The 24,803-nt window shown below is 40.8% G+C and overlaps 1 protein-coding gene across 9 annotated transcripts in view; it reads left to right on the plus strand.

Annotated features, from left to right (window-relative positions):
• Positions 1–24,369, plus strand: part of ADPRHL1 (ADP-ribosylhydrolase like 1) — a 38,256-nt gene extending 13,887 nt beyond the window's left edge. For 6 of the 9 annotated variants that reach the window (XM_053384339.1, XM_053384346.1, XM_053384342.1 and 3 more), the window contains 6 exons: positions 87–212; positions 3,592–3,732; positions 6,823–6,950; positions 9,599–9,731; positions 10,450–10,603; positions 16,464–23,726. In XM_053384339.1, coding sequence (XP_053240314.1) covers positions 87–212; positions 3,592–3,732; positions 6,823–6,950; positions 9,599–9,731; positions 10,450–10,603; positions 16,464–20,706 — 4,925 coding nt within the window. In that variant the 3' untranslated portion in view covers positions 20,707–23,726. The other 3 variants (XM_053384347.1, XM_053384340.1, XM_053384348.1) reach the window with 3 other exon arrangements.
• Positions 24,370–24,803: the final 434 nt, after the last annotated feature.

Raw genomic sequence — 24,803 nt, forward strand, 5'->3', positions numbered from 1 at the left:
AATTCACTAACATCATCAGCTACAATCAAACGTGATTCAAATTATCGTTCATGACTCGTTTGCCTTTTTGTTGCTGTTGACAATAGGTTCAGGATTTGGAGCAGCTACAAAGGCCATGTGCTTAGGGATGAAATACTGGAAGCCTGACAGGCTGGAAACTCTCATCGAAGTGAGCATTGAAGTTGGACGAATGACTCATAACCACCCTACAGGTAATGTCTAGGCAAATCGACCTGTTTTGGTTAGGATGTATTGACTCTGGGTTGCCCTGCCCCTTGCAAGACTGGCACTCCTGCCAAAGCTCTGGTTGATCTGTGTGTGTGGCTTGAGGTCTGTTAACAGCATTTGAAAGCAATTGAAAAAAATGCAAGTAGCACAGAACGCAGTCGCCAGGTTGTTGACAGAGACGGGGCAATCTCAACATAAAACACCAGTCATGGTGAGCTCCCGTTGCTCTGTCCCAGTTCCTGCCAACCTAGCAGTTCAAAAGCATGCCAGTGCAAGTAGATAAATAGGTACCACTGAGGCATGAAGGTAAATGGTTTTCTGTCTGCTCTGGCACTCGTCACGGTGTTCCATTGTGCCAGTAGCATTTTAGTCATGCTGGCCATACGTCCTGGAAAGCTGTCTGTGGACAAATACCAGCTCCATCGGCGAGATGAGTGCCGCAACCCCACAGTCGCACTTGACTGGACTCAACCAGCCAGGGGTCCTTTACCTTTTATCTTTTTACCTTACCTGCACTAATTGCCAATTTGTTTCCAAGTCAAATTCAAAGTACTGGTTTTGACTTTTCAAAGTATTGCATGGATTGGGAGCCCAGTACCTCTAGGACGACCTTTCCCCATATGAATCTACCTCGATTTGAAGAAGGGAATCTCTGTATGTTCCCTGCAGATGTTCAGAGGGTGGCAATAGGAAAAGAGATGTTTTCTGTGGTAGTCCTATGCTTATGGGACACTCTCCTCTTGAAAGCTTGTCTGCTGCTAACATTGTCATCTTTTCAGCACCAGGAGAAGATGTATTTATTTTTCTGGCATTTACCCAACAATAACAGTCTGGCTTTTAGCAGCTATTTCTTTTGGGACCATTCTTGGGTGGTATGGTTGCTTGCAAGTGATTATTGTAGGTGAACACACTTAGTATGTTGCATTGTTTTAAATGGACATGTCTCTTCTAGGTTTTTCTTTCTTTTGCAAGTTGCTTCAAGACTTCTTTGATGGTGGGAAGCAACACATAAATTCAATAAACTAAATTGTATTCAATAAACCACACTTACCCTGTGTTCACCTCATAATGCAGGGGTGGAGAGACACTTGCAGGGGAAAGCTGGTGGGAGGTGTTTAACCCTTCTCTGCCCTTCAGTTTCCCCTTGCAAATGGCCCTGTGTAGTTTTTAATAGTTCCCTGTCCCCATCTGGGCTCCTAAACTGGAAGGAAGCCCAGTCAAGGGGGTGGGTGGATTGCAGTACCATTTGGAGAGAGGAAACCTAATATAGTGTTCAAGTATGAAACAGGAAAGAAATGTGTGTACACACACAACAAATTTAACATGTTCACCTAGAAGCTCCTATTGTTTCAGTGGGCATAACTCTCAAATAAGCATACATAGGCCTGTAGCAAACTTAAGGTGCTTTTTGCTCAGTGCAGTTGTGGCTGGAGCTTCGCCTGCATAAGTGCTTGGGGGCTCTTTCTTGCAAGGATTCTGCAGTGTCATATCACAATTGCAATATGTCAGATTCAAGTTCTGCACTAAAAGCACACACACCCCAACTGCAATTCTTGATGCATGAAGATGGGAATAGGGGTGGGAGCACTGGAGGAAAAAAGGGGGAGGAGGAAAGACAAGAAAAGTGCTAATGGGATGGCTGGACCAATAGGAAGAAGAAGGATCAGGTTGGAGAACCACTGGCAGTAAAGACAAACCTCAGCTTGACTATATCTCCTACTTCTGAGATCTGGGGGGGATGAGGAAATGTTGTTTTTCCCAGCCAGCCAGCCACACTCATTTATGACTCTTCCTCTTTCTCTATCCACTAGCCTGGTAAGTGGAACAGCAGTGGTTTGCAATCTGAGAGCCATTGCTTGGGGCACACATCTGTTCTGCAGCTTCACCTGCCATCAGTCTGGGGGGAAAACAATGCAATATGCCCACCATCAGAATTGCAAAATTACTGTAGGTCAGTAGAAGCAATAACCAGAAACAGTTGCATTCTGAGACCAGGTTAGGCTGTAGTCCAGTCTGACATGAAAACAGTGACACCGTGCAAAACCACTGGTTTATCAGAGCAAGAAACTGTTATGGTTAAACTTCTGATCCATCTGTTTTAGGGCTGTTCATACAGAGTTCAACATGCAACATATTATGAATTCCTTTTAATTTTCAGCAGTTCGTTTTCATGATTTTCATTTTCAGTAGCTCTAAGGGCCATAAAAGCAGTTGTTTTAAACCTATGCACCATTCTAATGTTATCCTCATTAAGATCAATTGGACATAGACATGTAAAAGAAGTCATCACCCTGGAATGTTAATCTCAGCCAACAATCATCACATATCAGATGGCTCCCTCCTAAGTAGAGACACAAGTTGTAAGGCATACGTATTTGCTGAAGTATTCCATTATGCCAGTTCTCCCCAATCTAGTTTCATTACTTTAAATGATAAATGCTCACGCAGTCTTGCTTGTTTTCTAGGTTTTAAAATGGCAAAATAAAGTTGCAGACTATGTGACTTTTAAGTGTTTGGCACACTGCATGAAGGATCTGTATTGAATGCTGACAGTGATTAATTGGATTCAGTAAATCTATCAGAATTGTCACCTTATTTATTTTTTTAAACTCATACGCTTTTATCAGCAGTCTAGCTCTCAGGAATAAAGTAGATGAAGCATCTCCTCCAGTGGAGATTAAATGGTGGGGAAAAGGCTCACATGGTTTCTGTGTTATAAAGGCACAGTATCTCAACATGATACATCACTAAAATAACAGGCACATTGTAATTAACACAACAGCCAAATCGCTCATTCTTTGGAGGACATCAATGCCAGAATCAAAAAGGAAAAGTAATTGTCCGAAGCAGTGCCACCAACACTTGACCAGCATTTCATAGGAGAAACCTCCAACTAAAAATCCCCATTTAAAATAAGCAAATAGAAAAAGAACCTACCCAAGTGAGGCTGGCAGAAACCTTCACACATACCCTATGTAAAAGAACCAGGCAGAGGGCCTTCTCGGTAGTGGCACCCTCTCTGGAACGCCTCTCTGTGGTCAGGGGTTGAAAGTAGTGATGAAGGCTACAATCCTAACTCCAGTTGACCTAAGAATAAACCCTTCTGGGTTCAACAGGACTTCTGAGTAGGCATTGCACCAGTCAGTTATATACACATACAGTAATGCTATTTGAAGTTCAATACCTGTTTTATAGGGAACAAAAAAATATTCCCAAAGAAAGGCATATAGCTTGAAATGTGTGCATGTTGTATTTCTTTGAGCTAAATAAACGTAGTTTCTTATGCATCTCTACGCTGATTTCTCCTCCTTTTTGGTGCTACTGGGTGCCATCGTCATCACCATTTTTCTATGCTCCTTTCAGGGTTTTTAGGATCACTGTGCACAGCTCTGTTTGTTTCATATGCAATACAAGGAAAGCCACTGGTGCAGTGGGGAAGAGAAATGATGAAGGTTGTCCCAATGGCTGAAGAATACTGCAAGAAGACGATTCGGCACATGGCAGGTAACATTGCACGATATGCAATTCACACATAAGGTGCATAATTGAAGTGTTTATGCTCTGGTAGCTTAATTTCCCTACCTGCCATTTCAGGTGTCTGTTTCAATCTTGAACTCAGAAGCTTTTATCATGAGACTAGAGAAAGAGAGATGCTACCTGTCAAATGAGGTTCCTCCTAGCAGATAGGGACAAGGGCGTTACTGCCTCAGTGCCTTCCTTTTTAATCTCCATCTTACCCGAAAGGGTTCTTAATTAATCACCCCTCTAGGGAATAGACAGGGTGAAGAAGAACAATTGAGTACCTTCTGATCCTCAACAGCCCCACTCCTGTCCCTTTTAAATGTATCCTAGTGTTTTGAAATGTTTAAACACGTAATGCCAATAAAGGTGTTTGTATTTGTCAATTTGCTAGGGACGCGGGTGACGCTGTGGGTTAAACCACAGAGCCTAGGACTTGCCGATCAGAAGGTTGGTGGTTCGAATCCTCGTGACGGGGTGAGCTCCCGTTGCTGAGTCCCTGCTCCTGCCAACCTAGCAGTTCGAAAGCAGGTCAAACTGCAAGTAGATAAATAGGTACCGCTCCGGCGGGAAGGTAAACGGCGTTTCCGTGTGCTGCTCTGGTTCGCTAGAAGCAGCTTAGTCATGCTGGCCACATGACCCAGAAGCTGTACGCCGGCTCCCTCGGCCAATAAAGCGAGATGAGCACTGCAACCCCAGAGTCAGTCACGACTGGACCTAATGGTCAGGGGTCCCTTTACCTTTACCTATTTGTCAATTTGCTACCTGTCTCTCTTCCCTGAATCCTTGCTCTAGGAATATATCTATATACCAAATGCTGGAACGTTAGCAGTGGCAAAGTTTTTATCGGTAGTTGTAAGAACAAATGAGCCCTAAATTATGAACAAATTGCTTGGTTAACTTGGAGGTAGGCTGTATGAATTGTGTATTGATTTGTAATGATTTGTTGGGTCTCTGGACCGTAATGAAGACTGATTGATATACCTATATGCACAATTTAAAAAACCAAAACCCATATTTGAATAGTGATGCAGGCGACTACTGACAAATAATAGGCCCTGTGTTCTTTCTCAGAAGTTCTCTGGCTTTTAGCTAAAATTCTTCTTCTTCCTCCTCCTCCTCCTCTCCTTCTTCTTCTTCTTCTTCTTCTTCTTCTTCTTCTTCTTCTTCTTCTTCTTCTTCTCCTGACTAGACCAGGTGCAGGATTAAGTTGTATAGGTCTGGTCTGCTTTTGACAGAAGGATGCTGTCACTCTTCTTGCACAATTCCAACCCTGAGTAAAATATGCAAGACTCCTAAAGCATGCATCTGTCATTATGGAGTGAAGTGCAATGCTATTTTAGAAATAAATAAAGGGGACGACATTTTAAAAACCCTGCCTGAAACAACTGTGAGCCCCTTTTCTCAAGGGATCTCTCCTTTTGAATTATCCAGTCAATTTCTTTTGTTTTTCTTTTCTTAAAAAAAAGCACATTTGTTTAATTCTGCATATTCTCACTCTGTAGTTCTCAGAGGCAGCTTTACCGCTAGGTAGCTGCAAGTGATCACCTGTGGTAGCACTTGGTATAGACAGATGTTTGTAATATGCTACAGAAGATGATGCCTAGTACTTCTTTGACAAAAGCCTGCCTTCTGCTCAGGGACAGCATAGTGCAAAGGGTTTCAGGGCTGTAAAGAAGAAAGGAAGGGTAATGAAGCAAGGGAAAGATGGGGAGGAAAACCATATATCTAAGGCTAGTAACAAGCATCTCTCAAGTGCCTTTGGGGGGAACTCCAATAGCAGAAAGCTGAGCAATGTGACTGTGAGGGAACAGGTGTTGGGAGTGAAGATCCTGATAGAGAAATAGTCAGGTAGGTGGATGAAAATGACTGGCAGGTCAAGGATTTGCAGGATCAGCTGTGATACGGAATGTGCGACATCAGAGTTTCACCTACTTAAAAGACCTAAGGTATTCCTGGCTCCCTCCGGATTGCAACAAGAGATACAGTCACTTTTCAGTCAGCAGGGATCAGGAAGCTATTTGCAGGGGGATAAGAAAATTATGTTTTTGTTCCTGTCTTCAAAGTGCAAGTGGTACACATACTGAGAAAATGAGCATAGCCTGCCTTTCTTAAACTGAAGCAACTTCACAAATGACTTTTTCATAATCAGCAGCAATCTCGTGTTTAGAAAAAAAAAGTTTTCCTCCAGACCAGCCTTTATCAACCTTGAGTCTCCAGATCTTTTGGGACTACAGCTCCCAACTTCCCTGTCCACTGGTCCTACTAGTTTAAGGATGATGGGAGTTGTATTCCAACAACATACGAGGACCAAAGGTTGAGAACAGCTGCTCTAGACTCAATATATAAACTGTGTTGCAAATGTTTGTTTTGCTACAGGTACAGTGGTTCAGGAAGGAATGCTGAATATTGGTGGCAGAAACAAAGCTACAGCAATGGATGCTGCAGAAGTGGCAGGGATATTGCTTCCTGTAGGAAAATGTTGCATGTGAATCACCACCAGTTTACAAAGTACACCCTCTCCACTTTTAAGCAGTAGATCTTATGGGTGCAGACTCGGAAAAAGCTGCCCTTGTACAAATGGGTAGAGATGCCCATCTTAGTTTATTTGCAGAGGCTGCCTTCTGAAGATCATACTGCAAAAAAAAGGTGTTACTGCCAACTGCCTTATCAGGTAGCATACAGCCTGCACTCAAAATAGCTCCTGTTGAGACTTGGGAGGGCTTCTTATGCTTTTGCTCAGTATTCAGGACCCAGTAGTAATTGCTGAATGGACTACAGTAAAACTTTGTTTGTATGTTTAATAGACACTGTGATCTACATTCTGGTTTTCCAAAATGTGTGTTTGGTGGCCCTAATTATTTGTATTTACAATACAAAATTAAAATCTATTTCCCCCCCTTTCTACATTGTGAAGATAAGCTAATTAGTATTGTTGAGAGGCTAAGAATAGTTGGGCAGGTTTTATTTAATTTTCTTCATGAGAGTTCTGTACATTGGATTTTGTCATTCATGCTGTTGCACTGAAAGAACCTATTCAAGATTAAACGCACCATAATTTTGTTTTTCATTCAGAATATCAGGAGCATTGGTTTTACTTTGAAGCAAAATGGCAATTTTACTTGGAGGAGAGAGAAATCAATGAAGACAACCAGAATAAACCCAACTTTCCTGACAATTATGATGCTGAGGAAAGAGAAAAGGTAAACTCTTCAACCAAAAATTCTGAAAGTATTGGGGACAAATATGTACTGATACTCTCCCATCTGAAAGTGGGTCCTATTTTCTTTAATTTAGAAACAATTGCAACCAAGTACCATAAAATGGTAGGGACGCGGGTGGCGCTGTGGGTTAAACCACAGAGCCTAGGACTTGCCGATCAGAAGGTCAGCGGTTCGAATTACCGCAACGGGGTGAGCTCCCGTTGCTCGGTCCCTGCTCCTGCCAACCTAGCAGTTCGAAAGCACGTCAAACTGCAAGTAGATAAATAGGTACAGCTCCAGTGGGAAGGTAAACGGCATTTCCGTGCACTGCTCTGGTTCGCCAGAAGCGGCTTAGTCATGCTGGCCACATGACCCGGAAGCTGTACGCCGGCTCCCTCAGCCAATAAAGCAAGATGAGCGCTGCAATCCCAGAGTCAGTTACAACTGGACCTAATGGTCAGGGGTCCCTTTACCTTTACCTCACCATAAATTGGTAGTAGTATAAGTTTACTGAATGACTCAAGCCTACAGGACAAATATTAGATTGATGCTAGGTTTAGTGTAGGGGTGGGCTTCTAGATATGATTGCAATTCAATTACCATCAGCCCCATTATAGACATTGGCCAGGGATGATGGAAGCCGGGATCCAGCAGTTCTTGAAGTTGCTGGATCAACTTCATATTCCATGTGAGAAGGGGAATAGGAGATCCAAGGTCACACCATTGCAGCTGGACTTGAAGGGAAGAGCCAGCAGTGTAGTTTAAGGCGGTCATAATATTGGGTTCCAGATGTGGCAGCTAATGTGCAGATGGACTAGAATGACAAACATTGCAGTTCAAAGCAGGAAAAAGATCAGGTTACAGAGGTAGAATGTGGGAAATGGTGGAAAGCAGACATTCTGGCAGTCTTCTCAACAGAAAAACAATATGCTTAGATTGGGGAGCAGAATTCAACAAAGCTGAGGTTTTATAGGGTCAGATGGAACTGAATTAGCTGCCCAGGTCACCAACCAGATGCTGAGGTTGGGTAGCAAGGACTGTCAACGTGCCTCTAGCAATCTAATTCTTCCTACCACTCTTTCAGCAGACATTCTAAGTTGGTGGCACAAGAGGTAATAAGATGTCGATGTCTGTTTGCTGGTGGCTCCAGTTATATATTCCAGGCACTCTACGAGAGCTGCAGTTTTTTCAGACCCGTGCGCTGCTGTGCTCTCTTAATTTTCTTAACTGAGATCTGATTCAAATGCTATGACTATCATACTCCTGCATGACAATGACTCTACGGGGTGCCTCTGACATCTGAAACCCCCTCACCACCTGTCTCATCTGGGTTGCATAGAAAGTCTTCATTACAATGCCAGTATTCTTTAATGCATTATCCCGGTGTACAAAGACTCTCCACGAGATCAAGTGACCTACCTCGTGAAATGGCTCTCTTGTCACTCATGCAAGCGCTTTCCTCACCAGTATTCTATACGAAGTTACAATATGCACAATCCATTCTGTTACTTGGAGACCTGCCCCAAACAGATTGCACCCAAGTAAAAGGCAACAGCACTTAAATAGGATGCGAATTTTGCCAAGAACATTATGGTAGTATCTACTTACATTTCAGCATTTCACAAAGTTGCAATACAGCAGAAGCTGCTGTTAGAAAAAACTATTACTGTACTAAGCATTCCAGTATCATCACTGCATGTAGATGTGACAATTGCTTAGCGGTCAGGATGTTTGTTTGCTTGTTTACTTGGGGCACCACTTATAGTACATTAAGATCTTCTATATGGCCTTTGCTGCTCATTCTGTGAAGGCTACAGCTTTCAAAAAATGTTGGCTAACTGTGACCTTCTTCTGTAGAAATATACATGTATGCTCAGTATAATGTGATACCCATGCAGGAAACCACCATCTGTGCAATAAGGACCTTCAATCAGCAGATAGGACAAGTCCCGGTTAAAACTTTCTGGATCACACACTGTCTCTCTGTCTCTCTATTTTCTCCACCTCTTTACAGAAAGTGTTCAACGGTCAGTGAATGAAATAAAAAGGTTTGCCAAGAACAACAAAAACGGTAACATGCAGTTCCCTCTCTGAGGAAGCAAGCTTGTGGGATTCCACATTTTTATAGACTTAAGTGATAAACTGTAGGCAAGTTTTGAAAACGCATAGGCAGTGTTGCACATGCCATCAGGGTTATGTCAGAGAAGCAAATGACATCATCATCACCATCACCACCATCTTCATCATAATCTCAGATAAACGGATGGAGGCAAATGGAATCCTTTTTTGTGAAGGAACCCAAGAAAGATGAGCTGTCTAAGAGATTGCCTTAGTGTGGTTCCCCCAAAGCCAAGAAAGGCCGTTTCTGTCTTGTTTCAGATTAATTTTTTTTAAAGAAATATTTAATGTATGCTAAAGCAAGGCTTGACTATACACAGAAATAAGCAATGAGCAAATGTAGCTCCAATATTTTTAAAAAGAAACAAAAAAGGGAGTATTTTAAAACACAATCCGCAATTTACCTCATGTTTCTGTGCCATGCTATGAAAAGAAAAAGAAAAAAGGCAAAGTAAAAGAGTGGCATCTGTATATTCTCGGTTGCCTTGCCATCAAATTCACCCAACCAAACTCATTAATTATCCATTCAGACTTATAGGAGATGGAGTTCTGAAGGTCGTGGTGGAAGGAGAGGTCATGATGCTCCCATGATTGCATATGATGCTCTCTTAGGATGTGGTAGTGATTGGACCGAGCTTTGCAACCGGGCAATGTTCCATGGCGGTGAGTAATCTAGTAGTTCCTTCATGTCGGTTCCTTGTAACCATAACAGCAAAATATATACGGCATACAGACCATTATAATTTTTGATTAGGGTCAGTTTGGCTACATTAGGTGACTCACTAATAAATATAGCTCTTTCCACTTACTACATCCATTGAAGTATCTTGCATCTAACGTACTTGTTGTACTTTCCAACTAGTAATTATTGCAGTAATCTTGTGCTGGTTGGGAAAAGCTTCATTTCTTATTCCCATAAAGGAAGTGGCAGTCCTACTATCAAAGAAAAGTTAAGCCACAGGAATTGTGAGGTGTTTTTTTTAATCTACGAAAGCTTATATGGTCTACACTTATGTTTCACAACTAGTTTTACAGCAGGGGTGTTTCAAGAAGGAGATGATGGGCAAAGTTTGTTAAACAAGCTGTGGTTCCCAGAATTCTTTAGGAGAGGTAATGACTGCTAAAGTAGCCTAAGAATACTTTAAAGGTATGATGTGATTGTGACATGAAAGCATGTCTTCTTTGGGCTGTTTCCACCTTAGAGTTGTTTCCCCCCCCAGTGACTTTTTAAAATGTTTCTGCCAACCTGATACTTGTCTCTTGTTGGTGCCAATTTGGACCAGCTCAGAGAACTGAGATTGCTCTTAATATATATGATATTATTTCACAGAGAAGCTAAAAGGGCATGCAACTGGGTTCTCATTTCTGCTTTATTTCACAGGTGAGAGTGCAGCAACTGGAACTATTGCTGGCTGTTTGTATGGCTTGCTTTATGGTCTCAGCAAGGTTCCTAAAGGCTTGTACCAGGATTTTGAACAGAGGGAGAAGCTAGAAAACTTGGGAGAGGCTCTCTTCCGACTGTCTTCAGAGGAAAAGTAAAGATGTTTTTGCCATTTCATTTTATTTTTAAAAAGATTATATTATACCCTGCAGCCAAATTCCTAAGAAGCAACTCTAAACAGATTTGTAACAATTCAGGAAAAGAATTGTGTGCCCCTAAGTCTCAGTGAAGTCACACTGTCTTTAACATGATGTTATTTTATTCATTTACTCCGAAGTACTCCCGCTACTCCACAGATAGGAGTTTCTTGACCCGACATAAGGGCCAGTCCACACATTACATTTTTGGGTACATCTGAGATTTTTTAATGGACCCCTAAAAATGTAATGTATGAATGACACAAGTGTTAGCAAATATAGGGACAGAATCAGCGGCAGCTAAGTGTACATTGGGTTGCAAATCTATATTTCCATGTAATGTGTGGAAAACTCCCAAACTATGGCAATATTGTTGCAGGCAGCATTATAAAATGCTGCACAGAGGTAGAATAGTAGAATTATACTATTAAATTTATTGTAAGCCACTCCAATAATTTATTTGAAGAAAAGGGTATAGTAAATAAAATAAATTAAGGGTATTTAAATTCTGTCAGTATTCAATACTTAAGAATGTCTTCTAACATTAATTAATATTAATCATACTACTTTAATTATATCACCTTGGCATTATAATTTTTGGGGGGATGAAGCAGTTTAAGAACCCATTTTTGTTATAAAATTCTGCATCACATCAAAATGTGACTTCATGTACACATATGCCAATAATATATATGTAAAACTAATGCTGTCTGCACACCTATTTAAGGCAAACTAATTTTATCACCCTTTGAAGGAAGTTTATCTGAGATTCAATTTTTCCGTCCATTTTTATGCACTCTTTCCGGTTTCCTCTCAACTCCGTAATATCGACGTTTCTGTGGTATCGCCTAACTGAAAAATCAATTAAATGTATATCCTTTTTCAGAACTATAGTGCCTAAATATTCTAGGAAGTTATCTGAGATTTAGCAGAACACAAATATATATCATATATACACACACACACACACACACACATATATATATATGCAATGTAACAAAACACAACTCTACAACTATTCCTAGCTTCCTATATATTTTTGTGGTGATTCTCCCCCCCCAAAAAAACCTTTACAAACTTTTTAATGATTTGGGTGGCTAAAATACTTGTAAATAAATTAATCTTATGCCTCTTCATAAGCATCATTCATTATTTTGACATTGTGTGCATTGCATGTTACTGTGTCATTGCTGGAATTCTTGCTTGCAGTTGTCACTAAGTCATTGTTGGTCAAGGTTACAGTGAGTTTCTTGGTGCTGAGAATCTCTTCTACTACGAAATCTAGAAAGTGTTGTTCTGGTGTAGAAAGATGTAGGATATATAGTGGCAGATAAAGAGTTTCAAAGTTAGTGGGTTGGATGCAGACTGAGGCTGCAATCTTACATACATTCAACTTGGAGTAAGTTCTGTTGATTTCAACGTGGTTTTCTTCTGAGTAAATATGGAGATGGCTGGTAGTTGTGGTATAAGTTAAGAGCATTTAGATTCTGTTAAAATCAATATAGAAAGTTAGTCATGACTAATTTAAGTCCTATTGATTTCCATTGGACTTAAAGTGTGACCAAGGATGGCACTCAACTAAGTCTTACTCAGAGTAGACCCACTGAAATTAATGGGCCTCACTTAGTCATATTCATTAATTTCAATTGGTCTACCCGGAGTTGACTCTAGTTGAATACTACCTAAACAGTGCAAGTCTTACCATGTCTACTCAGAAGTAAGTCCTATTCAATTGGGCTTACAAGTTCCAGGTGAGTAGGATGGATTGCAGCCTAATCTAGTCTAGATACAACCAAGGCAGCAGATCCTTGGGTAGATTTTTATTCCCTCCGTTGCTCCTGATGTAGATCTTCACTCACCCCTTCTTCCCTGGTGGTAAGAGGGATGCCATTTTGTGGTTTGCCTCAGGTGCCAAAATGTATTGGGCCGACCCTTTGTGTAAATTTTGACATATACTGCCATCTTCCACCTTAGTTCTTCACTGTGGTCAGGTCCTTCACTCTCTCCTGAAATTTTAAGGTGTTTTGGGGTTTTTTTTGTTTTCTTGCCAGTCAGAGGTTGACTCCCAAATGAAAATACACTGCTGGCCTCTTTCTTCTTCTCCATGTTGAACGTACTCTCTTAAAGTCACCTTGTGAGTTGTAACAGTAACCTTGTAACTATGAATAGTGACTGAGGCAGCCTACAAACAATCTCTGTATAATATGATCCAAATTATGGAGCCGCATTTTCTGTTTTATATTATTACCTTTGTTTCAAAGCAGTGCCTTGGGCAGTTTATTTTATTCGCCCCCAATCTATTTTAACTTTCTGAGTAAACCGCTTTGAAGTTTGATTGATTTCTGATATCAGCTTTGTGTCTCAGTCCCCTTTTACATTAAATAGGATGTACAGAGTGTTCCTATGTACTTTTACTAAGAAGTAGCCACCACAGTTCAGTGCGACTTTACTTCCTAGTAATCATGCATAGGATTGCATTCCTAACACATAACTTTAATTCTTTCCATAGAATACCTATTCCTAACTCTTTGTCAGCAGCTATACTTAGTTGCCCTAAGAGTATATGCAATTTGCTTTCATTTGTTGAAGCCGCTAAAGTGAAGAATATAGGTGCTGAAACATACAAACAGGTCATTCATGACAAGACACTGATTTAATTCTGGCCAGGAAAGGAAAAGGAATTTGCCATATCATTAGCAAATCTCTAATGTGATCTTTGGGTTCTTATGTTACCACAGCAGCATAGGAAAGAGTTTCCTCACCGCTGAGGTAATACTTAAGTGGTTCCTATGGACTCTGACCCACAGTGTGAGTTCTTTGGTTAAGATTGAAATCTTCTGCCTCATGATATCAAAAGACAATTAAATGAGGCACTGGCCCACAATGCTGGTTTCAAGACCTCCTGAATATGTCTTTTGTGTGTGGGTATTGATGAAACAAGGATTTCATATGGGGGAGGGATTGGAGAGGGACTGAAGAAATGGGGAACAGATATTTCCCCTTCATTCCCGAAGCTAGATTTATAAATGCATCATAGTCTTTGTTTGAAATAAAACTCTTCATGTATTCTTCCCATCTGAAGACTCCTACAATTTGAAAGGGCAAATTTTTAAAATCGTCGGGTATATTTAATATTCATCCTTGAATTCATACTTCGGTAACGGGAAGAGAATCCAGTGAGTGACATGGCTTGAGATTAACACCGGTTCCAATAAATCCAGCCCTCGAATCAGTGACGTTATCCATTCTTTCATGTGTGCGTCAGGCATGGCCTCAGCAGAAGCTGCTTTTTATAAATAGTGTTGTATACATGTGTTGTCTTGCAATGGGGAAAACCCCGAAACACAGTGACATCTAGCTGCTCATCCTTATCCTCATATGATGCATATTGTTTGTTGTATTCAGTGCTGGCCAACTGTCAAAGTTTTCATTGCTTTGTTGTCTTTTTTTCCATTATGACAATGGTAATTATAAGCAGAACCTGTGATGTTGAGCACAACTGTTTCATTCAGATGTTCTTGTGTGCAATGCTTACCTGTGAGAAAAGCTCTGAGGCCTAGATTTTGCCATCTTCATTTACAAGCAGAAGGGTGAGGGGCAGTCTGCCACTTCCATGTGGTACTGTTCTTCAGGAACATCTATATTTCTGGTTATTGTGAGGTATAAAAAAGTCACCATAACAAGTGCTGTTAAAATGCAATGTTGTTGTATTTCTGTCTGAAGATCTATCTCTTCAAAAAGCAGTCTTTTGATTCTTGCTGTGAAATCTCTTTCTGCTCCTCCCTCCTTCAAACCTGAGCTGGCATCCCTGTTGATAGGACATGACCATTAAAAGTACCTTTTTTAAAAAACCACAAAGCAACAACAACTCTTCATAAAATGCCACAGCTTGTTGATAAAGGAAAAAAATAAATAAATGGTTGACTCTCCTATAGTGATGTGGATGGCAGAATCTATCTGAATTTAGCAGCTTATGTTGCTTCTCGAAATCAGAAAAGCACCTTCATTGTATGGTCTGGGCATCTTACGTGGTAAGGATGAACTCCTGATCTGCTGGAATCAAAGCTGGCATTTGCCCTTGCATTCACCAGTGCCAGGATTTCATCCCAAGGCGATTTGTTGTCTTGCTTTTGCTTGTATATGAAGAGGTATAAAAACTTAATACTGTCCTGGTATGCAGACTGAATCCCATTCACATACTACTTTATTATTACGTGAATTAACCTTCCAAGTTTTTTTATGGTGCTAGAAAGTTGAAACCTCTGGTACATTTTCCCCCCTCCGGGCTATTGTCTATTACTGTTGACTTCACCATGTAGCTTTCACACTGAGTTCACTATTTTATTTAGTAACTGATCCTCACCAGTTAATGCATTTCCTAAATCCTCAGCTGCCTGTAGGCCTAATTCTTCAAACCGAAGTAGGCTTATAACCATGCCAGACTTCTATCTCCACCCATGTTAATAAATGAAAGGATAGAGGTCAATTGATATTGTGTTGGATATCATGGCATACAATGCTTTTATCTCTGGCTTTCCTGGTTTCACTGGGATTCAGAAAAGGGATTTTAAGAGAACATTTCCCCGCATAATTGATGGGAAAGCAGATCAGATTTTCGCTTAGGACTAGATGGATTTTATTACACAGTGGAATGCTGCAAGATTTCAGACTTTGCTAGCTCCCTGTAGAGAGCAGGCCAGGCTCCAAAGGGTTCTGTGCATTAAAAAGTAGGATTTGGACTTGCATTTCTCAAACAGTAGCTTCATCACATCCTACTCTCAGATGACAAACTGCATTAGAAACTGAGGGTTTCAATAGCAGTTTCTAGTATGGCATGAGAGTCGGTTGAAATAAAATAAGTTTTGTTTTGTTTTGTTTTTTAAACCCCACTGAATGAATGAACTATGTAATCTTTTGCTAGTATCCTGTTCCTCTCTGGTTTCTGCCCCTTTCAGAAATGCACATGATTATGATTTTTAAAAAAAAAATACAGACAGAACCGCGCACTACATAGTGTCATGCTCTAGACATGACACATAGTCATATTTTGTTTTCTGGTACTTCAGCTGCATGTTAAGCCACTATGCCATTATTTGGGATGTGCCTGCAGAAGTGCGTCCCGTGTTTCAAAGAAAATAAAAAAACCCCACTCTGTGCTAATACTATGTATGCTTACTGTTCAGAACAGCCATTCCTGGAGAGGTATCAGAAATCATCTGTTAATAACAGTAATGGCTAAGACAACTGTTGTATATCATCTTCTGCACTGGATAAATGTGCCTGGCACATTAAGAGGAGTGCCGATGTAATTTTACTTCTAAATTTTACTTCTAAATTTTACTTCTAAAATTAATGCTCATTTTTTATTATGCATATATTATGGTTTTTCACTTTTAAAAAAAACCTCTTGATTTTATCTATATATTGATACATTTTATTATGTCTACCTGTTTTTAAGTTTACTTTTCTTGGTAATATGAGTATTTTATAGTGTGTGTGTTTTTAAGGAGGAGGACTGTAGGTAGAGCACCTGTATTTAATGCAGAAGGTCTTATGGTCAATCCCTGGCAACTCCAGATAGGGCTGAGAGACACCCTTGCCTAAAAATCTGAACAGCCATTTCCTGTCAGTGTTGACAGTCCTGAGCTAGATGGACTTATTGCCTGACTCAGGCAGGTTCCTGTGTAAAAATAAAAAATAAAGCGGTATATAATCTTGTTAAATAAATATAAGCACATTAAAACCAGTAAGGAAGTAAAAGCAATGTTGATGACTTTCCCTGGACAAAAACAACAACATTCGTTTTCTTTTATGCAGCAGAAGTAAAGGTACAAAGCTGGGCAGTGATAAGGTGCTGGTTGACCCCATAGTGCTGAAGAAGAAGCTCAGTAAGATGTCCACAGAACTAGGTGCATTTGCTGTCCTCAGCAGCCTTCTACTTTACCTCACAGACCTCCTATCCAGCCAACCTCAGGTCGAGAGCAAGAAGGCCAAGTGGCTCGAAGGGATTGAGAACAAGGTGAACTCGAGGCGCGAATGCCATAGTGCACATGGCGGCATTCGTCCCACCAAATTCCAGCTTCTGCAATCGAGGTTCATGAACAACAACCGCGAGGCCTACAGGAAAAGGTCAAGAGAGGTTGGCAAGCTGGTCGTTAAAGAAAAGCAGAACAGAAACGGGCTAAACTCCATTGTAAGCAAGCTGGACAAAAGCTCCTCAAAGGAAGGAGAAAGCCCAGAGATAACACCCCACGATAAAGTCAAATGGGTCTGCTCAACTGGGAAAAATACTGTGAAGAATATCCTGAAGAAATTCTTAGTTGCTGAGGAAAAAGAAGCTAAAGAAAGAGAAAAGCAGGTGGCTCCAAAAAAGAAGACACCAAACGATAACCTGCCCAAGATAATCAACAAAAACTCTGTCTTGTCCAAACTGAAAGAAAAGTTTGAACAAAGCAGTAATATCTGTTCAGCCATTGAGGTGAAATCTTTGCTGCCGTGCAAAGGCGAGAGAAAGAGCAAAAAGGGCCCAGAGAGAAAAAAGATTTGCAAACCTGAAATAAGAGTGCTTGAAAGGAAACTGAGGACAACCACAATTGTCAATAGCCCTCAGCCTCAACAGCTGGTATGCACAACTGTCCCTACACCTAAATTCCGTGTTGCTACTGAAATTAGTCACCCTTGGAGTTGGGCTACAAATGCCAAGTCTGCCACTAAGCCTTCTGAAGTGGGGAGGCCAAAAGACACCCAGAAAGCACCTGGCATTGGGTCTCATGACAGCAGGATACCAGAAAGCATGGCACATAAAGGGCAACTAGGAGGACAGTTGCAAAACAAGCATCATGAAATGCCTAAGGTAGTGGCTGACAAAAAGGACATTGTCGAGAGTAATGTAATTCCTACAAGCCCAGGTTCTAATCAAGACAGTGTTCTTCCTTCACGTGAAAATATGTCCCTTGTTGATTGCATTCCTCCTTTATCTAAGGACAGCTTAGATCACAAAGAGAACATCATACCACCTGTGGATGATACCTTTTCCAGGTCCAGAGACAAAAATGCAGCAAAAATCATGAGCAGAGAAAACATACCTACTAACGACTTCTCTTCTAATCCAGCTGAAGGAGTTCATGTACATAGTCACCAGGAAATGAAAGGGGATGGGATTCTTGGCATACCAGAAGGCATGTTCAGGCCAAAGGAGACAGAAATAGAATTAGCAGAGCCTATAAAAGATCCCCCATTCACCAGCCAAAAATGTTTCTCTGAAAAGAAAGTGTTGGAAAATATTCCACCATTTCTCTCTCCTGTAGCTCAGGCATCTTGTAACAGAGAGCCTCCAATAAAGGACCAGCAATCAAGTGTTGAACCTGCAGCTGTTCACAAAATGCCTCCGCTTAAGCCAAGTCAAGATAACACACAAAGTTTGGGGAGCACATTTTCTGACACGGTTCAGAACAAAGAAAAGCTGCCTGATAAAGAGGAACTATTTCCTAGCTTTAACAAAAGCGACCATGCGGGTAAAGCAAAAAAGGAGGTGCTACAGCCATCAAGAAGCCAAGGTGAGCCATCTGATCATCAGGCACAAAGGGAGCATTTGCCCAAGGAGCCACAAGCACATCCAAAGCTGAGCCAACAAAATAACCCTAGCTCAAACATATCAAAACAGACTATAGATCAATCACACCAAACTCCTACTTCAGATAGGAGCCAGAAAGACAACAATGATGTAAAAGGACATGATTTTGAAAAAGAGCTTTGCCCTTTGACTGGCGATTTAGATAAATCCAGCTGCGTTAGAGCAGCAGAGAATACTAGCAAAGCCGAACTGCACTCAGATAATGAAAAGACAAATTCTGAAAACAAGAGCAAAAAGGGAAATAGTAGCTTGAGCCATTTGGATACCTCTCAGAGGCTGCCAGAAGAATTCATCAGCCACGAAACTGGCAATCTGGAAAATAATCCTGCTCCTCCTTCTCAAAAATCCCACTCATCCTCACTGACCCACTCAGCAAATCCAGAGGGCGATACGCCAGAAGTCGACAGACCTTGGTGCAGTGTCGGAAACCTCCAAACCCCAACATCAAATGCAGTGAAAAAGAAAGAGAGCTGTATTGTAAGAGATAATGCAGCCAGTCCTAATTCTGAGAAACACCACCTCCCTTCTCCAGCTGAATTGCTGAAGCCCAAGGGGGCACCTGGGCAAGACAGCAAACCAACAACCAGCAATTTGTGCAATGATTTAATTAAGAGTGAAAACCATGCTGTAGAAGTTGAGAGTATGAGTCCCCAGACCAGGAAGTATCAACCACCCTCAACAAAGGAGACTAGAAAGTGTGAAATTAGTCCTGTAGGGGAGGCAAGCCCCGCGCACAATGTGGAGAAGCAGCAGGTGCCCTTAGGAAACAAAACTGGGAAGCAGGAAAGCATGAAAGTGATGGCAGAAGTAAAGCCTGAGAAAAGCGGATTTCCCTCCCCAAATGAAACAGCAAAGCAGGGGAACAGTGAAGGAGGAGAAAGAAATCTACTGAAAGAAGTACAATGTCTAATTCCATCATCTGTTGACAGAAAGGAGCAAGATGACAAGGTAACAGAAGAGAAAAACTCTATAGTGGGAGGTAAGAAGTTGGTACGTAACTCCAATATGCCCCAGAAATTAATAAAAAGTGACCTTGCAGAGGGTGGTGGTGAAAGAGCAGGATCACAGCAGCTGACCCCACCAAAGCATAAACCTAGCAGGCCGGGAATGTTACATTCCCCAAGTAACTCAAAATGTCAAACGCCATCAAGAGATCCAGAAAAAGGTGGAACTGTTGCATCAAAAGATGAAAACGCTGCAAAACACCAGCTCTCCACACTCAAAGAACCAGTGAAATGTGATGATAATGCTAACCAAAGAAATGCCCTGGATAGCCTTAAGACCAAGAGTGACAAAATACCATTATCTGCTGAGAAAGTGAAACCTGAAAGCAAATTAGGGAAGACAAAAGAGAACACTAGTAATTCTGGGCAAAACCAGTTACCTTTGGAAAATGAACTTCCAAAGAGTAAAAAGGCTGAGCCAATGAAACCTGCAGCAGAGAAGTCACAGAAACCATCTTTAGGTGACTCTAGAAATGGACTTCCAAAGAGTAAAGAGACTACTGTAAGCAAATTGGGGAAGACGAAAGAGAACACTAGTCATTCTGGACAAAACCAGTTACCTTTGGAAAATGAACTTCCAAAGAATAAAAAGGCTGAGGCGATGAAACCTGCAACAGAGAAGTCACGGAAACCATCTTTAGATGACTCTAGAAATGAACTTCCAAAGAGTAAAGAGACTACTGTAAGGGAGAGAGGTACTTTGCGTAACCTTAAGGAACATCAGATACCAGCACCAAATGAATCAAAGACTGAGCCAGTAAATCTTGCAGCAGGGGAGCCGCAGAAACCATCCTTGAATGACTCTAGAAACCATGAGGATATTGCTAAGAATGAAAAACAGGCTTCATGGAATTCTAAGAACCAGCAGCTACCCTTATCAGATGTGAAACAGGAGAGCCATCAATATAGCGTCACAGCAGGGAAACAGCAGCAGCAACCACAACCACCAAAGGATTATGTCAAGCCTAAATCTAGTATAAGAGATGGAAAGCATACGCATCATAAATCTGAGAAGTATCGTCTTCCTGCCTCAGATGAACTGGGAGTGCATGAAAAGAACGCTAGTGAAAGGAAGGGTTCCTTGGCTCCACTTTCAAGTCACGATAGGACCACGCAAAAGAAGAAAACACCATGTGAGACTGATACTGGTCCCAAATTGGGCTCACCGAACAAAACATGTCCCGCAGAACAGAGAAAACCACAGCGTAGTCCTCCTGGCAAGTACCAAACTCTGTCAGCAAATGTGCTATCAGAGCAAGGAAGTGGGGAATCTCAAAAACTTGGGGCTGATGCAGTAAGTCAGAAAGCTAGATCACTAGCCTTGGAAAAATACATAGCAGAAAGCTACAGTGAAGAACTAGTACCTTTGTCTATTAAACCAATGGTTGTTCGTGTGATTGATACAATTAAGCTTGATAACTAAATGCAGTTCAAATGACTGGAATATAGACCTGAATTTTTCATCCTCTGGCCACTGTTTTACTTCAGAGCTTTAAATGATGGCATTGAAATCACACTGAGTTGGCTGTCCATTGATCAGTTTTGGATTTTAGCGGTCATTAAAATTGGTGTCACCTGGAACCTCAAGTATATTACATGTCAACCCAAAATAATCAGAAGCCAATGATTCACGTATGGTAACTCTTAGATGTAATAACTATGGGAACAAAAGCCAGGTCAAGATATGTGGCAGAATAAAGTGGCCTCATGCCACCATAACACTTATTTATGTTAGAAATAAACAGATAAGCAGCACAGGAGGCAAAGACTAGACTAGAACCTTTCTTCCAGATATGCTTAACAGAGGAAAGTTTATTAAACCTGTGCCCCTCACCTGGGAGATGGAAGTGATTGTGTTTACCCTGCCTCCTCAATTTGCTGCCTCCTGTTTCTGCTGTATGGGAACCCTCAGCCAAAATTAAGCACTTTTAATGGGGGAGACTTAAACAGTAAAAACAACAAAGAACTATTGCGGCACCTTAAAGAGCAACCAGTTTATTGAGGTATTTCCATTAAAGCCACAACTTCTTTCTGTTGCTCCAGAGGGCAGGGCAACAAGAAATGGGTGGAAATAGCAAGGAAGCAGATTAGAAGACACTTCGTAACAATAAGCTATCTGACTGGCGTGGGCTGCCTTGGGAGATGATTTCTTTCAATGAAGGGGTTGGGTTTTTTGTTGCATTTTTTTGCGAGGGTATATTACAAGTCAAAGCCATAAAACTACAGATGAAAAACAAAACGGAATACAGAGTGAATGCAGGAAGGAGACAATGTTACACCATAAACAAGCATCCTTAGATAAGGTGGAGCTGACAAAGTAGTAATTATAATTGTTATTCTTTGTAAAATATTTTGGTGGAGGTTTTTCAACAGAGGCTGAATCTGTCAAGGTTGCAGCAGTTCATTCGTTGGGAACCTGTGGATATTGCCAGACTACAAATCACCCCAGACCACTGGCCATGCTGCGAGAAGCAAAGTTACAGGGAACAAGGCAGAGGGCCTTCTCGGTAGTGGCACCCACCCTGTGGAATGCCCTCCCATCAGATGTCATGGAAATAAACAACTATCTGACTTTTAGAAGACATCTGAAGGCAGCCCTGTTTATTTTTAGTATTTTGTTGAAAGTCGCCCAGAGTGGCTGGGGAAACCCAGCCAGATGGGCAGGAAACAAACAAACAAACAAAAGTTATAATTATTATAATTATAGGGTTTATGGTAGTTCATTTCCAATACTACCTGGAGGGCCACATATTTCTGTCATGTCATTGGTTGCATTGTAGGTTCTGCCCTCAGTAGGGGATTAGACAAGACTGAGCAGGAGATTAGACCTCTAAGATCCTTTTCCAACTCTGAAATTGTATGATTCTATAATAAAAGGTGCCAGACTTTAAGGTTTCACAAGTCTTTGCCAGATAGCTTTCTGGGATTAATCATGATGGATGACAGCTTAGAAGATCTGTCCTTAGGACTTTGCTTTCTTTTCTCCCAGTCTCTCACTTTTTGTGAGAGGCAGCTGGCATCTTACTCTAGGAAACAGGATGGTGGGTTAGACAGGTCTTGGGTGTGAAACCAGTGGGGCATAAAAAGTGCTTAACTTTAGCTGCATCGTACCCAACGTGTGTTACTCTGCTAAAGGCTGAGGTTAGTGTATAACTAACTAAAGTGACCCTTTTGAGAGTGCACTTTCTCATTCTAATTACTCATTACTCATTCTAATATAATGCTATTTATTAGTGCTCCTGGAAGGCTATTCAACCACTGAAATCATGCCTGTATATACATTTTTGTGTTGTTTAAATTGTTTTCAAAAAAAAAGTGAAAACAGTGATGCGTAATAGTGTGCATAAATAAGACAAGCATATAAAGACAGAAGAGGCCTGTAAGAAGGTCTTAACAATGCTACAAAATGTAATAAACCGCAAGTCATTTTTGAGTATTGTAATTAAAGGCTCTTTGTGACAATTAAATTACAAATACATCTGTTCTACAGGATGATACAGTAAAATCCTGAATGAAATATATTTTATCACGGGGAAAATATTGATCAAATCTCTTGCAGAGGTAATTTGGTATCTTCCATGTGTTCAATGCATTCAGATTCCTGTTTAGCTTTATCTTTCAACGTTTATTACATTCCTCATTGTGATCAACCTATTAATAAAGATTTGGAATGTGGTAAGCATGCCAGATCCTAGCACTGCCTGGAATATGCAGAAAAGGTGCTGTAGAAAATGATGAAAGTCAGTATTGTGAAATCTGGAACAAGAAAAATCGCTTGAATCCACTGCCTAAAATTATGGGACAGAATAAAGGATCATCTTCTTGGTCTCCCTTCTTCCAACTTCTTTGTCCACAAAGGGAGAGTGTCTTGTTTAGGAGCAGAAATAGGCCCACTTTTCCTGAGATACTTCTGTAATGTGAACATACCAGAAGGATAAAAATCCAAGACAGGACCCCCGTGTCACATTAAGGTCAAGACTTACAGCAAAAGAATTCTGGTCTACAAAATGAAACTTGATACTACATAATAAGCAACCAGGATCTCTGAACTGTCTTAAAAGAAGGTGACTTTCACAATTCAAAAAGCAAACACCTGTAACCGCTGTCCAAAGATATACATTTTGTCAAGCTCTGGAAGGTTCTGTTTGCTTTTATCTTTTCAGATATTATTGTCAGATATCACAATATCTCTTAGAGCAGGAATATACTGCACTGATTTCAGTTAAATTTGCTTCCAGGTAATAAGTCTAAGGCTGCAGTGGACTTCTGTGCCTGCTTAGAAGGAAATAAAACCATTAAACTCCGTGGAACTTTCACCCTAGTAAATAAGTTGAGTGCTGGACGGAGCCTCACAGATTGCTTATTGGCAGTCTGTGGGGCAAAACTAGATGTGATGTTAGTCATATGTTTAAACAAGTATCATATAGTTAACCAGTGCTATTTTTCTAGAAAGAGAGGTGCCGGAACTCACCATGAATGTCTTTCTTGTTCTCTTATCATGTCAACTGCACTCACCTGAAAAGTGCCGGAACTGAGTTCCTGTAACTTCCAGCTGAAAAAAAGCCCAGTAGTTAACTACATTGCTTTTACTTCGGGATGGGGGAAATAGGGGCACCCATCCACAATATGCAAGCAATTCGGGGGCGGGGTTGATAGTTTTCTGCTGAAAATTGGTCCCTTTTGGCTGCTTTCTGCACCCCCCCCCCAAAAAAAGTGCTGATTACTGTAAACTACACGTTTGAGATCAAAACTGTTTTAAGGGCTGTTTTAGTAAACTGTTTTCAGGATTGGAGTCTTACAAAATAAAATAAAAGTGGCCAGGTCATTAAATATGTGATTAATGTCCCCTTTAGTTTGGCCCTGAAGCATTTACTACTGATAATATAATGCAGCTTTTGTCACCGATATTCTTTTGCTACCTCTCAGGTAAATGTTCTCTGGGAATTCCTAGGACTTTGCTATGATGGTTATTTGTATGAATTATTTGGAATTGCTAGTTGAATATAAGACTTAGGGCTCATTCCATTATACTTGGATGCCACTGAAAATGTTTCTAGGTGGCAATGCAAATTTTTTCAGCTACCTGTATTTGGTACATGGGGTGGAGCAATAATCTTTGAACCAGTCTTCAGGAAACCACTGTGGAGGGTCTTTAAGAAACCAACTGGAGACAACCACATACTGTAATTTATTTTGTAAATGCTATGTCAGAGTAGGTACTTATGTTTAGATACTGTTTTTCAACACTGAAGAGCAGGAAATGAACTTCTTTCTGTTGATGGAGAATCTCTGCACGACTACAATCTCAACTGGAAGTATTTTTGAAGAACACGACAGTAAGCTCAAAGCAGATACTATTGTGGATATGACAGCAAGTCTTGTATGAATTATGTTATAAATCTGGACTAGTGTAATATATTTAATTGTAAGTCTTTTGCACAACTTGTTTGTGTAGTTTGGAATGAGACTATTACATGTGTCAGACTTTATAATTTGTCTTGAAACACAAATATTTCTAAT

This window comes from Podarcis raffonei, chromosome 4, assembly GCF_027172205.1.
Source record: "Podarcis raffonei isolate rPodRaf1 chromosome 4, rPodRaf1.pri, whole genome shotgun sequence".
In the NCBI taxonomy this organism is placed as follows: domain Eukaryota; kingdom Metazoa; phylum Chordata; class Lepidosauria; order Squamata; family Lacertidae; genus Podarcis; species Podarcis raffonei.